Source organism: Oncorhynchus tshawytscha, linkage group LG12, assembly GCF_018296145.1.
Source record: "Oncorhynchus tshawytscha isolate Ot180627B linkage group LG12, Otsh_v2.0, whole genome shotgun sequence".
Lineage (NCBI taxonomy): Eukaryota > Metazoa > Chordata > Actinopteri > Salmoniformes > Salmonidae > Oncorhynchus > Oncorhynchus tshawytscha.
The window spans coordinates 2,463,185-2,479,334 of record NC_056440.1 but is presented as its reverse complement, the minus strand read 5'-3'; the positions used below and the strand labels follow the sequence as shown (position 1 = coordinate 2,479,334).

Below are 16,150 nucleotides of genomic sequence, written 5' to 3'. Positions count from 1 at the left end.
TCCCTCATAATCAATTAACTTCCAAAATAACATGGTTGCTGTTGTAGAACGTTCATTATAATTGGTGATTTTGGGAATGTATGAAAACCCCATCAGGTAGCCTGATTTTCAGGGAAATCCTTCTTCCGACACAGCATGTTAGCATTTTTAAATCCAAATATTATATAAATCGTTCTATTCAGAATAATCGTATTATTGTGTGCCAGCCGCGTTCCTATTGGTCAGTCACCGGGATTGGCTCGTAACACCAGCCACACTACACGATGAAGGCACTGCCAGAACTTTGTGGGCGCCTACGACCTCACTGAACCAGGAGCCAAGACATAGTGGTACTGAACCAGCCAAGACGTAGTGGTACTGAACCAGCAGTCCTAGACCCTGTCTCACTGAACGAGGAGCCAAGAAGTAGTGGTACTGAACCAACAGACCTAGACCCTGTCTCACTGAACGAGGAGCCAAGATGTAGTGGTACTGAACCAACAGACCTAGACCCTGTCTCACTGAACGAGGAGCCAAGATGTAGTGGTACTGAACCAGCCAAGACGTAGTGGTACTGAACCAGCCAAGACGTAGTGGTACTGAACCAGCCAAGACGTAGTGGTACTGAACCAGCCAAGATGTAGTGGTACTGAACCAGCAGACCTAGACCCTGTCTCACTGAACCAACCAAGACGTAGTGGTACTGAACCAGCAGACCTAGACCCTGTCACACTGAACCAGCCAAGATGTAGTGGTACTGAACCAGCAGAACTAGACCCTGTCTCACTGAACGGGGAGCCAAGACGTAGTAGTACTGAACCAGCCAAGATGTAGTGGTACTGAACCAGCAGACGTAGACCCTGTCTCACTGAACCAGCCAAGATGTAGTGGTACTGAACCAGCAGATCTAGACCCTGTCACACTGAACCAGCCAAGATGTAGTGGAACTGAACCAGCAGACCTAGACCCTGTCTCACTGAACCAGTCAAGATGTAGTGGTACTGAACCAGCAGATCTAGACACTGTTACACTGAACCAGCCAAGACGTAGTGGTACTGAACCAGCAGACCTAGACCCTGTCACGCTGAACCAGCCAAGATGTAGTGGTACTGAACCAGCAGACCTAGAACCTGTCTCACTGAACCAGCCAAGACGTAGTGGTACTGAACCAGCAGACCTATACCCTGTCTCACTGAACCAGCCAAGATGTAGTGGTACTGAACCAGCAGATCTAGACCCTGTTACACTGAACCAGCCAAGATGTAGTGGTACTGAACCAGCAGACCTAGACCCTGTCTCACTGAACCAGCCAAGACGTAGTGGTACTGAACCAGCCAAGATGTAGTGGTACTGAACCAGCAGACCTAGACCCTGTCTCACTGAACCAGCCAAGACGTAGTGGTACTGAACCAGCAGACCTAGACCCTGTCACACTGAACCAGCCAAGATGTAGTGGTACTGAACCAGCCAAGATGTAGTGGTACTGAACCAACAGACCTAGACCCTGTCACACTGAACCAGCCAAGATGTAGTGGTACTGAACCAACAGACCTAGACCCTGTCTCACTGAACCAGCCAAGACGTCTGACAATCCTTTACGACCTATGGCAGAATCGTGGTGTATGACTGCTAAAATCACGGTCTGTGAGGGGGGGGGGGCATTAGCAAGCCTTCTGGAAATATGATGTGGAGTGACACAGGACAGGTCTTTAACTTTGTCTCGTACAGGACTGTGGTTTTAAAAACTCCTCCTGCTCTCTCGCCCAGGTTCCTAAAGCAGGAGAGAACTTCACCAAGCTGTGTAAGAAGGGTTACTACGACGGAACTGTTTTCCACAGATCTATCAGGAACTTCATGGTGAGACTAAACGCACTACTGATTCATTATGACTCACCTGTCTCAACACTAGTGATTCATTATGACTCACCTGTCTCAACACTAGTGATTCATTATGACTCACCTGTCTCAACACTAGTGATTCATTATGACTCACCTGTCTCAACACTAGTGATTCATTATGACTCACCTGTCTCAACACTAGTGATTCATTATGACTCACCTGTCTCAACACTAGTGATTCATTATGACTCACCTGTCTCAACACTAGTGATTCATTATGACTCACCTGTCTCAACACTAGTGATTCATTATGACTCACCTGTCTCAACACTAGTGATTCATTATGACTCACCTGTCTCAACACTAGTGATTCATTATGACTCACCTGTCTCAACTCTAGTGATTCATTATGACTCACCTGTCTCGAATTAACTATACTCACCACCTGTTACCACAACAAACACATTGTTAATTCATCAATGTTTGTAAATAGATATATTTCCCAATGTGTTTCAGATCCAAGGAGGAGACCCAACTGGGACTGGTTTAGGTAAGTTTAGACCCTACAACATGAGTAGTGGAGAGTAAAACCCCTTGACTACTGAGGGAGGGGGGCCGTACTGTGAGGGGGCCATACTGTGGGGAGGGGGCCTTACTGGGAGGGGGCCATACTGTGGTCAAGGGGCCATACTGTGGGCAAGGGGGGGGGGCCGTACTGTGGGGAGGGAGGGGGCCGTACTGTGGGGAGGGGGGCGTACTGTGGGAAGGGGGCCATACTGGGAGGGGCCGTACTATGGGCAAGGGGGAGGGGGCCGTACTGTGGGGAGGGGGAGAGCTGCTCTAGCAGGCGGAGGGGGCTTTATTGCGACCCCCCCTCCAGTACTACCTATTCGACTAGTGTGTGTGTGCCAGCCAAAATATGTCTGTGACACTAACATTACACCAAGAAAAAAGAATGAGCTTTGTGATGTCTCTGAAACAACACATCTATTACTCGTAAGAGGTAACTGTGGTAAATTTAATAATTAAACATTTCGTGGCCCGAGTCTTTTTACCAAAATATCATAGAGACGACGTCAAAAATGTTCACCTGCCCCTTTAAGGGCGGGAGGTTACCGTGGTAACGTCACTGGAGTCATGTTAATGCCTGTGAGATTGAGTCTGACTAGTAGAAGCCTTGTCTTTTCTTCAATAGCTGATGAAAGTCAAACGTTAGGAAAAAAACAACCTAGCTTGTGAACAAAACAATGTGGACATCTGACCACCTGTCAACTAGGCTGGTAAAGTGGACATCTGACCACCTGTCAACTAGGCTGGTAAAGTGGACATCTGACCACCTGTCAACTAGGCTGGTAAAGTGGACATCTGACCACCTGTCAACTAGGCTGGTAAAGTGGACATCTGACCACCTGTCAACTAGGCTGGTAAAGTGGACATCTGACCACCTGTCAACTAGGCTGGTAAAGTGGACATCTGACCACCTGTCAACTAGGCTGGTAAAGTGGACATCTGACCACCTGTCAACTAGGCTGGTAAAGTGGACATCTGACCCACCAAAATCGACCGCCATTTGTCAGGTTGCGGATGTTAATTTGTAGCCCTGGGTGGATGTGATAATGTCTGTATGTTTGGCAGAGAGCCAGCTGTGCGGAGGGAAATGTCAGCCAGGTGATAAATTATGCACTAATGTCACCAGGTGTGTTTATGGATGAGAGGAGACAATCAGGAGATGATTGGCCAGCTAGCTGTAAAATGATCCCAGCATGGCGCACACACAGGACGGTAGAACACGCCTCCATTCAATAGATTCTCCGTGGTCGTTGTGAAAAGACGAGATCCTAGCCAGCTTGTTTTGAAATTAATGTTTAGACAAGACACCGGTCCTGTTGGGCTGGGCAATATGGCCAAAATATCATGTCAAGGTATACATTATTTTATGTTTTTAAATGGATGTTATTTGGTGACAACGCAGGGCGTGGCGACGCAGGGTTTTGATTTGATTTCCTTGTGTGTTTGAATAACAGTGTTGTTTAGTGGTTTTAACAGGAGACTCTCTCAGGGTCCATCTCTTGGGTTCAGTGCATTGAATTATTAGGTTTTGTGGCTTAATTTCCAATGGTACCACCATTTCACTGCCCTGTAATTTAGATTTCCAGTCAGAGGGAGTCGTCTGAGTTACTGCTCCTTTATGTAGGATCATTCTGGGTCTAGATGTTCTATTGGATTTTTCTCCCAATACTTAGAATCCTAATTACAAGTTGGTATATCTCACTCTGTCTGCCCCCCCCCCTCGCTCGCTCTCTCTCTCTGTCTGCCCCCTCGCTTGCTCTCTCTCTGTCTGCCCCGCCGCTCGCTCTCTCTCTCTCTGTCTGCCCCCTCGCTCGCTCTCTCTCTCTCTCTGTCTGCCCCGCTCGCTCTGCTCTCTCTCTCTCTGTCTGCCCCCTCGCTCGCTCTCTCTCTGTCTGCCTGCCCCCTCGCTCTCTCTCTCTGTCTGCTCTCTCTCTGTCTGCTCGCCCTCGCTCTCTCTCTCTGTCTGTGTCTGCCCCCCGCTCTCTCTCTCTCTGTCTCTGCTCTCTCTGTCTGTCTGCCCCCTCGCTCTCTCTCTCTCTGTCTGCCTGCCCCCTCTCTCTCTCTCTGTCTCTCTCTCTCTCTGTCTGCCCCCTCTCTCTCTCTCTCTCTCTGCCCCCCCTCTCTCTCTCTCTCGCTCTCTCTCTCTGTCTGCCCCCCTCGCTCTCTCTCTCTCTGTCCCTCTTCAGGAGGAGAGTCATTCTGGGGTAAGCCCTTCAAAGATGAGTTTCGTCCCAACCTGTCCCACACCGGACGAGGGGTTCTCAGCATGGCCAACTCAGGACCCAACACCAACAAGTCCCAGTTGTGAGTTGTCATTGTCTTATGTCCCAGTTATCCCTCTTTCCTCATAAAGTGTACACTTGTTCCCTTCCCTTAACTAATTTGAAAGGAGATGGCTGGTATCAGAAATGTGGTGGAAACCTCCACTAGCCCAAGCCGCCTCCAATGCTTTTAAATTTGTGGGAAGTAGTGAACGAGTGTACACTTCAGCATGAAGTGATACTGTCTTTTGCTCCCTCCTTTTGCTCCCGTTAGTGCCCCCCCCCCCCATTTCCTCAGTGGAGCCGAAGAGACATTGACCTGATGACATTGAGCCTGCTGCTGAGATGTCACATTGACCTGATGACATTAGAGCGGCCATGCTGCTGAGATGTCACGACAGAGACATTGACCTGATGACATTAGAGAGGCCATGCTGCTGAGATGTCACGACAGAGACATTGACCTGATGACATTAGAGAGGCCATGCTGCTGAGATGTCACGACAGAGACATTGACCTGATGACATTAGAGAGGCCATGCTGCTGAGATGTCACGACAGAGACATTGACCTGATGACATTAGAGAGGCCATGCTGCTGAGATGTCACGACAGAGACATTGACCTGATGACATTAGAGCGGCCATGCTGCTGAGATGTCACGACAGAGACATTGACCTGATGACATTAGAGAGGCCATGCTGCTGAGATGTCACGACAGAGACATTGACCTGATGACATTAGAGAGGCCATGCTGCTGAGATGTCACGACAGAGAAATTGACATTAGAGCTGCTGCTGAGATGTCACGACAGAGACATTGACCTGATGATATTAGAGAGGCCATGCTGCTGAGATGTCACGACAGAGACATTGACCTGATGACATTAGAGAGGCCATGCTGCTGAGATGTCACGACAGAGACATTGACCTGATGACATTAGAGCGGCCATGCTGCTGAGATGTCACGACAGAGACATTGACCTGATGACATTAGAGCGGCCATGCTGCTGAGATGTCACGACAGAGACATTGACCTGATGACATTAGAGAGGCCATGCTGCTGAGATGTCACGACAGAGACATTGACCTGATGACATTAGAGAGGCCATGCTGCTGAGATGTCACGACAGAGACATTGACCTGATGACATTAGAGCGGCCATGCTGCTGAGATGTCACGACAGAGACATTGACCTGATGACATTAGAGAGGCCATGCTGCTAAGATGTCACGACAGAGATATTGACCTGATGATATTAGAGAGGCCATGCTGCTGAGATGTCACGACAGAGAAATTGACATTAGAGCGGCCATGCTGCTGAGATGTCACGACAGAGACATTGACCTGATGACATTAGAGAGGCCATGCTGCTGAGATGTCACGACAGAGACATTGACCTGATGACATTAGAGAGGCCATGCTGCTGAGATGTCACGACAGAGACATTGACCTGATGACATTAGAGCGGCCATGCTGCTGAGATGTCACGACAGAGACATTGACCTGATGACATTAGAGAGGCCATGCTGCTGAGATGTCACGACAGAGACATTGACCTGATGACATTAGAGAGGCCATGCTGCTGAGATGTCACGACAGAGACATTGACCTGATGACATTAGAGAGGCCATGCTGCTGAGATGTCCATTGACCTGATGACATGAGATGCTGCTGAGATGTCACGACAGAGACATTGACCTGATGACATTAGAGAGGCCATGCCAGATGCTTGACCTGACATTAGATGCTGCTGAGATGTCACGACAGAGACATTGACCTGATGACATTAGAGAGGCCATGCTGCTGAGATGTCACGACAGAGACATTGACCTGATGACATTAGAGAGGCCATGCTGCTGAGATGTCACGACAGAGACATTGACATTAGAGAGGCCATGCTGCTGAGATGTCACGACAGAGACATTGACCTGATGACATTAGAGAGGCCATGCTGCTGAGATGTCACGACAGAGACATTGACCTGATGACATTAGAGAGGCCATGCTGCTGAGATGTCACGACAGAGACATTGACCATACTTGAATGTGTTGTTTCCTTTCCCAGCTTCATCACCTTCCGGTCATGTCCCTACCTGGACAGGAAACATACCGTGTTTGGAAGGTAAGAGATATACGGATTTCATTTAAAATATCTCTGTTGTATTGGCTTGAATATGTGATGGAGATGGCATGTCTGTGCTCTGGGTACCAGACTGGCCAGAGCCCGGTTCTGACCCCGGACCAGAGAGCCCTGTTTGGTTGTAATGGGCATTAATATGGAGTTGGTCCCTCCTTTGCTGCTATAACAGCCTCCACTCTTCTGGGAAGGCTTTCCACTAGATGTTGGAACATTGCTGCTATAACAGCCTCCACTCTTCTGGGTAGGCTTTCCACTAGATGTTGGAACATTGCTGCTATAACAGCCTCCACTCTTCTGGGAAGGATCTCCACTAGATGTAGGAACAAGGGCATTAGTGAGGCCGGGCACTGCTGTTGTGCAATTAGGCCTGGCTTGCAGTCAGTGTTACAATTCATCCCAAAGGTGTTCGGTGGGGTTGAGGTCAGGGCTCTGTGCAGGCCAGTCAAGTTCTTCCACACTGATCTCGACAAACCATTTCTGTATGGACCTCGCTTTGTGCACGGGGGCATTGTCATGCTGAAACAGGAAAGGGCCTTCCCCCAAACTGTTGCCACAAAATTGGAAGCACAGAATCATCTAGAATGTCATTGTATGCTGTAGCGTTAAGATTTCCCTTCACTGGAACTAAGGGGCCCAATCCATGGAAACAGCCCCAGAACAATACTCCTCCTCCACCAAACTGTACAGTTGCCATACCAGGCGGTGATGCAGCCAGTCAAGATGCTCTCAATGGTGCAGCTGTTTAACTTGTTGAGGATATCTGAGGACCCATGTCAAATATCCGGGGGGGGAGGCATTGCTGTGCCCTTTTCGTGTGTTTGGATCATGATACAGCCTTTTGTATTTATTAAAGATGCCTATAAGCTGCAGCAACTCTTCCTGGCTTCCAGCAACATTAAGACCGTTATACAGTTCAAGTATTACACTGAACAAACAAATATATATATATATATATACGCGCAGTCCCATGTTTTTCATGAGCTGAAATAAAACCATCACTAATGTTCCATACACAGAAAAAGCTAATTTCTCTCAACTTTTGTGCACAATTTGTTTTACATCCCTGTTAGTGAGCATTTCTCCTTTTCCAAGATAATCCATCCACTTGACAGGTGTGGCATATCAAGAAACTGCTTAAACAGCATGATCATTACACAGGTGCACTTTGTGCTGGGGACAATAAAAGGCCACTCTCTAAAATGTGCATTTTTTTGTCACACAACACAGATGTCTCAAGTTTTTAGGCAGCGTGCAATTGGCATGCTGACTGCAGGAATGTCCACTAGAGCTGTTGCCAGAGAATTTAATGTTAATTTCACAAGCCGCCTCCAACATTGTTTTAGAGAATTTTGCAGTGTGTCCAACCGGCCTCGCAACCGCAGACCACGTGTATGGCGTCATGTGGGTGAGCGGTTTGCTGATAATGTTGTGAACAGAGTGCCCCGTGGTGGTGGGGTTATCTTATGGGCAGTCATAAGCTACGGACAACGAACACAAATGCTTTTTATCGATGGCAATTTGAATGCACAGAGATGCTGTGATGAGATCCTGAGGCCCATTGTCGTGCCATTCATCCACTGTTATCACCTCATGTTTCAGCATGATAAAGCACAGCCCCGTGTCACAAGGATCTGGACACAATCACTGGAAGCTGAAAATGTCCCAGTTCTTCCATGGCCTGCGTCCTCACCAGACATGTCACCCATTGAGCATGTTTGGGATGCTCTGGATCGTCGTGTTCCAGTTCCCACCAATATCCAGCAACTTCTCACAGCCATTGTAGCGGAGTGGGACAACATTCCTCAGGCCACAATCAACAGCCTGATCAACTCTATGTGAAGGAGATGTGTCGCGCTGCATGAGGCAAATGGTCACACCAGATACTGACTGGTTTTCTGATCCACGCCCCTACTTTTATTAAAGGTGTCTGTGACCAACAGAGTCATATCTGTATTCCCAGTCATGTCACATCCATATGAATGAATTTAAGTGGACTGATTTCCTTATGAACTGTAACTCAGTAAACTGTTTGAAATGGTTGCTTTTATATTTTATTTCAGTATACATGACATTTCAGAACGCTTTTGGCAACAGTGTTCCCCCTCAGGCCACTACTCTACTACCACGTACAGGGAATTCTGAAACTATTCAGACCCCTTGACTTTTTCCACATTTTGTTACGTTTACAGCCTTATTCTAAAATGGATTCAATATTTTTTTACTCATCAATCGACACACAATACCCCATAATGACAAAGTGAAAACAGGTTGGGAGAACCTTCCAGAAGGACAACCATCTCTGCAGCACTCCACTAATCAGGCCTTTATGGTAGAGTGGGCAGATGGAAGCCACTCCTCAGTAAAAGGCACAAGGGCCCGCATGGAATTTGCCAAAAGACACCCGAAGGACTCTCAGACTATGAGAAACAAGATTCTCTGGTCTGATGAAACCAAAATTGAACTCTTTGGCCTACATGATTGTGTCACGTCTGGAGGAAACCTGACACCATCCCTACAGTGAAGCACGGTGGTGGCAGCATCATGCTGTGGGGATGTTTATCAACGGCAGGGACTGGGGAGACTAGTCAGGACCGAGGCAGAGATGAATGGATCAAAGTACAGAGATCCTTGATTGCGCTCAGGACCTCAGACTGGGGTGAAGGTTCACCTTCCATCAGGACAAATGAATAACAATTTAATCAATTTTAGAATAAGGTTGTAGCCTCACAAAGTGGAAAAAGTCAAGGGGTCTGAATAGGTTTTTTTTCCCCCCTTCTGGTTGCACACGTGACCATATTGGTAGAAATGAGGTGAAACTGATTTAAGTTTCCCTGCATTAAAGTCCCCGGCCACTAGGAGCGCCAACTCTGAATGAGCGTTTTCTTGTTTGCTTATGGCCTTTTATACAGCTCAGATGGTATATAGATGGCTACGAAAAATATAGATGAACTCTCTTGGTAAATAGTATGGTCTACAGCTGATCATGAGGTATTCTAACGGAGGAGAGAAGAACCTCGAGACTTCCTTAATATTAGAGCTCACACACCAGCTGCTGCTAACAGACACACCCCTCCCCCTTAAGCTCACCCTACGTTGTAGTTCTGTCCGGCCGACACGTAGAAAGGAAGCTTTGTGTAGTTTTGAAGATATGTTGTCTTGTTTCTTCCCAGGGTGGTGGGAGGCTTTGAGGCTCTGACAGCCATGGAGAACATAGAGGCTGATCCTAAAACCGATAAACCCAAGGTACACACACACACACACACACACACACACACACACACCAGGGTTTCCGTTCGGAAAATGTGGCGTGGTATATTTAACCAGCAGCGTTTTAAATTGACTGGACATTTTGAGAAATGTACAGGACCCATATGCATTGGGTGGATATGAAATAACATGAGAATATAGTAATTCATGCAGTCTTAACAGTCAAGGAAACAGTGATATGGGGGGCCCTTCTTACCCACTTTGAGGATGTTAAGTTTACTTTTCATCAGCCAACGAGACGAGTAACGAACAGCAAAAATCACTAGCCAATGTCAATCGACTGTCAGCCAGAGTAGAAAAGTGAACCTATTCTATTGGTCAGCTTGTTGAGAAAGAAATGGCCTATTCCAAAACAGACTCTGGGACAGTTGTGAGCCGATAGATCCCTAATTCATACAACCAGCAGGCCTAGGCTAATTAAAAATAAAAGTTAAGTGTCTAATGCAACAGATCAGAACGTTTTAGCTTAAAATGTTGCTCAACAATTTGTTGCTCAACAATGCAGCAATGCGCAGTAGGCGATGCGTAAATGTGAGATCCATAGTGTAATTAACGGGAGAACACTGTCAACAGCATGTACAGTGTACACAAGTTAACGCATTCCACTAAATTATGCAAATTCACAGACTGATAAGCATGATTAGTCAAATGTATTTCCATCAATGGATATGCTAAAAAGCATTATTTTTCTTCTTCTCTCGGACAATGGGCCAGCGGCAATCTTATTTATCGTCTTTTCTGTCTTTTTCAATTTTTATTATCGGCTAAAAGCCAGCTATTACCGGCTAACGGAAACTGACACACACACACACACACACTGTATGGAGCAGAGAAGTACAATCAATATCCCTCGTTTTATCTCCTTCCTCCTGTCTGCTGTTGTGATCCCCTGTTCACACCTGTTACCTGTGACTCACTTAAGTAGAAACAGACTCCCAGAATTCAGTTGTAACTTAGACAGTTGTAATCTAGACCTGACTGAAGACACCAGCGACCACTAACCCAGCGAGGGCTTAAACTAAACTCTCTCTCTTCTCTTTCTCGATCTCCAGTCTGAGATCAAGCTGCTGAGTGCCACTGTGTTCGTGGACCCGTATGAAGAGGCAGATGCCCAGGTTGGTTTGTGTGTTTGGTCTATGATCCAGTAAGTTGTCTGTCAGCTGCCCGACGCGTTTCAACTGTTGTCAGTTAGCTGCCCGACGCGTTTCAACTGTTGTCAGTTAGCTGCTCGACGCGTTTCAACTGTTGGCAGTTAGCTGCCCGACGCGTTTCAACTGTTGGCAGTTAGCTGCCCGACGCGTTTCAACTGTTGGCAGTTAGCTGCCCGACGCTGCGTTTCAACTGTTGGCAGTTAGCTGCCCGACGCGTTTCAACTGTTGGCAGTTAGCTGCCCGACGCGTTTCAACTGTTGGCAGTTAGCTGCCCGACGCGTTTCAACTGTTGGCAGTTAGCTGCCCGACGCGTTTCAACTGTTGGCAGTTAGCTGCCCGACGCGTTTCAACTGTCGGCAGTTAGCTGCCCGACGCGTTTCAACTGTCGTCAGTTAGCTGCTCGAGTTTCAGCTGTCAGCTGCCTGACGCGTTTCAACTGTCGTCAGTTAGCTGCACCTGACGCGTTTCAACTGTCGGCAGTTAGCTGCCCCGACGCGCTTCAACTGTTGTCAGTTAGCTGCCCCCGACGCGTTTCAACTGTCGGCAGTTAGCTGCCCCCGACGCGTTTCAACTGTCGGCAGTTAGCTGCCCCCGACGCGTTTCAACTGTCGGCAGTTAGCTGCCCCCGACGCGTTTCAACTGTCGGCAGTTAGCTGCCCCCGACGCGTTTCAACTGTCGGCAGTTAGCTGCCCCCGACGCGTTTCAACTGTCGGCAGTTAGCTGCCCCCGACGCGTTTCAACTGTCGGCAGTTAGCTGCCCCCGACGCGTTTCAACTGTCGGCAGTTAGCTGCCCCGACGCGTTTCAACTGTCGGCAGTTAGCTGCTCGACGCGTTTCAACTGTCGGCAGTTAGCTGCCCCCGACGCGTTTCAACTGTTGGCAGTTAGCTGCCCCCGACGCGTTTCAACTGTCGGCAGTTAGCTGCCCCCGACGCGTTTCAACTGTCGGCAGTTACCTGCCCCCGACGCGTTTCAACTGTCGGCAGTTAGCTGCCCCCGACGCGTTTCAACTGTCGGCAGTTAGCTGCCCGACGCGTTTCAACTGTCGGCAGTTAGCTGCCCGACGCGTTTCAACTGTCGGCAGTTAGCTGCCCCCGACGCGTTTCAACTGTCGGCAGTTAGCTGCCCCCGACGCGTTTCAACTGTCGGCAGTTAGCTGCCCCCGACGCGTTTCAACTGTCGGCAGTTAGCTGCCCCCGACGCGTTTCAACTGTCGGCAGTTAGCTGCCCCCGACGCGTTTCAACTGTCGGCAGTTAGCTGCCCCCGACGCGTTTCAACTGTCGGCAGTTAGCTGCCCCCGACGCGTTTCAACTGTCGGCAGTTAGCTGCCCCCGACGCGTTTCAACTGTCGGCAGTTAGCTGCCCCCGACGCGTTTCAACTGTCGGCAGTTAGCTGCCCCCGACGCGTTTCAACTGTCGGCAGTTAGCTGCCCCCGACGCGTTTCAACTGTCGGCAGTTAGCTGCCCCCGACGCGTTTCAACTGTCGGCAGTTAGCTGCCCCCGACGCGTTTCAACTGTCGGCAGTTAGCTGCCCCCGACGCGTTTCAACTGTCGGCAGTTAGCTGCCCCCGACGCGTTTCAACTGTCGGCAGTTAGCTGCCCCCGACGCGTTTCAACTGTCGGCAGTTAGCTGCCCCCGACGCGTTTCAACTGTCGGCAGTTAGCTGCCCCCGACGCGTTTCAACTGTCGGCAGTTAGCTGCCCCCGACGCGTTTCAACTGTCGGCAGTTAGCTGCCCCCGGACGCGTTTCAACTGTCGGCAGTTAGCTGCCCCCGACGCGTTTCAACTGTCGGCAGTTAGCTTCCCGGACGCGTTTCAACTGTCGGCAGTTAGCTGCCCCCGACGCGTTTCAACTGTCGGCAGTTAGCTGCCCCCGACGCGTTTCAACTGTCGGCAGTTAGCTGCGCCCGACGCGTTTCAACTGTCGGCAGTTAGCTGCCCCGACGCGTTTCAACTGTCGGCAGTTAGCTGCCCCGACGCGTTTCAACTGTCGGCAGTTAGCTGCCCCGACGCGTTTCAACTGTCGGCAGTTAGCTGCCCCGACGCGTTTCAACTGTCGGCAGTTAGCTGCCCCGACGCGTTTCAACTGTCGGCAGTTAGCTGCCCCCGACGCGTTTCAACTGTCGTCAGTTAGCTGCCCCCGACGCGTTTCAACTGTCGTCAGTTAGCTGCCCCCGACGCGTTTCAACTGTCGTCAGTTAGCTGCCCCCGACGCGTTTCAACTGTCGTCAGTTAGCTGCCCCGACGCGTTTCAACTGTGGTCAGTTAGCTGCCCCGACGCGTTTCAACTGTCGTCAGTTAGCTGCCCCCGACGCGTTTCAACAAAACATACAATCAGGAGACCTGAGATTGGAAAATACACTACCGTCTTGTGTTTGTGTGTAGATTGCAGCGGAGCGTCAGAAGGAGTTTGAGAAGCAGGAGGAGGATCGAGCTCAGACCAGTTTGTCTCAGAGGAAGACTAAAGCAGATCAGGCTCCCAAGACCTTCAAGGCTGGCATAGGGAAATATATCAATCCTGTGACCGCTACCACCACGTGAGGCCACACACCCACATGCACACCACACACCCACATGCACACCACACACCCACATGCACACCACACACCCACATGCACACCACACACCCACATGCACACCACACACCCACATGCACACCACACACCCACATGCACACCACACACCCACATGCATGCACACCACACACCCACATGCACACCACACACCCACATGCACACCACACCAAACACACACCACACGCACACCGCACGCACACCCACACACACCACGCACACACACACCACACCACACGCACACCATTAACCCCATCCTGTGTGTGTAGGAAACGTCCGGCAGTAGAGGACAGCGGACCGTCCACCAGCGGAGCCAAGAAGGTCAAAGGAAAGACTGGCTTTGGAGACTTCAGCTCCTGGTAACTCCGTGGACACACAGCCCCATGGACACACAGCCCCATGGACACACAGCCCCGTGGACACACATCCCTGTGGACACACAGCCCCGTGGACACACATCCCTGTGGACACACAGCCCCGTGGACACACACAGCCCCGTGGACACACAGCCCCATGGACACACACATCCCTGTGGACACACACAGCCCCATGGACACACACAGCCCCGTGGACACACACAGCCCCGTGGACACACACATCCCCGTGGACACACACACACACACAGCCCTGTGGACACACACAGTGGACACACACATCCCCGTGGACACACACAGCCCCGTGGACACACACAGCCCCGTGGACACACACAGCCCCGTGGACACACACAGCCCCGTGGACACACACAGCCCCGTGGACACACACAGCCCCCCCGTGGACACACACAGCCCCGTGGACACACATCCCCGTGGACACACACATCCCCCGTGGACACACACAGCCCCGTGGACACACACAGCCCCGTGGACACACACAGCCCCGTGGACACACACAGCCCCGTGGACACACACAGCCCCGTGGACACACACAGCCCCGTGGACACACACAGCCCCGTGGACACCTTCTGTGTCCCACCACTACTTTAGACCAGAGCCCTATTCCCTGTATAGTGCACTACTTTAGACCAGAGCCCTATGGCACCCTATTCCTTATATAGTGCACTACTTTTGACTAGGGTCCATAGGACACTATGTAGTTATGGTCAAATATATAGGAAATGAAGTAACCAGGCTTTGGTCAAAAGTAGAGTGGTCTATGTAGGGAATAGGCTTCTATTCTGGATGTACCCCCTGATACCCTATTACCCCCCTGCTACTACCAGTTACCCCCTGATACCCTATTACCCCCTGCTGCTACCACTCACCCCCCTGATACCCACTACCCCTTACCCCCCCCTGCTACTACCAGTCACCCCTGATACCCTATTACCCCCTGCTACTACCAGTCACCCCCTGATACCCTATTACCCCCATGCTACTACCAGTCACCCCTGATACCCTATTACCCCCCTGCTACTACCACTCACCCCTGATACCCTATTACCCCCTGCTACTACCACTCCCTACCCCCTGATACCCTCATTACCCCCCCCATGCTACTACCAGTCACCCCCCCCTGATACCCTATTACCCACCCCTGCTACTACCACTCACCCCTGATACCCTATTACCCCCTACTACCAGTCACCCCTGATACCCTATTACCCCCATGCTACTACCAGTTACCCCCTGATACCCTATTACCCCCTGCTACTACCAGTTACCCCCCCCTGCTACTACCACTCACCCCCTGATACCCTATTACCCCCTGCTACTACCAGTTACCCCCTGATACCCTATTACCCCCCACCCCCCTGCTACTACCACTCACCCCTGATACCCTATTACCCCCTGCTACTACCACTCACCCCTGATACCCTATTACCCCCTGCTACTACCAGTCACCCCCTGATACCCTATTACCCCCTGCTACTACCAGTTACCCCCCTGATACCCTATTACCCCCTGCTACTACCACTCACCCCTGATACCCTACCCCCTGCTACCAGTCACCCCCTGATACCCTATTACCCCCTGCTACCACCACTCACCCCCTGATACCAGTCACCCCCTGCTACTACCAGTCACCCCCTGATACCCTACCCCTACCAGTCCCCCTGACCCCCCCTGCTACTACCAGTCACCCCCCTGCCCCAACCACTCACCCCTGATACCCTGGTATATTACCCCCTGCTACTACCAGTCACCCCCTGATACCCTATTACCCCTGCTACTACCAGTCACCCCCTGATACCCTATTACCCCCTGCTACTACCAGTCACCCCCCTATTACCCCTGCTACTACCAGTCACCCCCTGCTACTACCAGTCACCCCCTGCTACTACCAGTCACCCCCTGATACCCTATTACCCCTGCTACTACCAGTCACCCCTGATACCCTATTACCCCCTGCTACTACCAGTCACCCCCTG

General features: G+C 50.5%; 1 protein-coding gene across 2 annotated transcripts in view; it reads left to right on the top strand.

The window, feature by feature from the left end:
* Positions 1-14,273, top strand: part of ppil2 (peptidylprolyl isomerase (cyclophilin)-like 2) — a 33,375-nt gene extending 19,102 nt beyond the window's left edge. For both annotated transcript variants that reach the window (XM_042331188.1, XM_042331189.1), the window contains exons 13-20: positions 1,747-1,836; positions 2,335-2,368; positions 4,575-4,692; positions 6,714-6,770; positions 9,959-10,031; positions 11,108-11,170; positions 13,595-13,746; positions 14,052-14,273. In XM_042331188.1, coding sequence (XP_042187122.1) covers positions 1,747-1,836; positions 2,335-2,368; positions 4,575-4,692; positions 6,714-6,770; positions 9,959-10,031; positions 11,108-11,170; positions 13,595-13,746; positions 14,052-14,145 — 681 coding nt within the window. In that variant the 3' untranslated portion in view covers positions 14,146-14,273. The remainder of the gene's footprint in view (positions 1-1,746; positions 1,837-2,334; positions 2,369-4,574; positions 4,693-6,713; positions 6,771-9,958; positions 10,032-11,107; positions 11,171-13,594; positions 13,747-14,051) is intronic.
* The last annotated feature ends 1,877 nt before the right edge of the window (positions 14,274-16,150 follow it).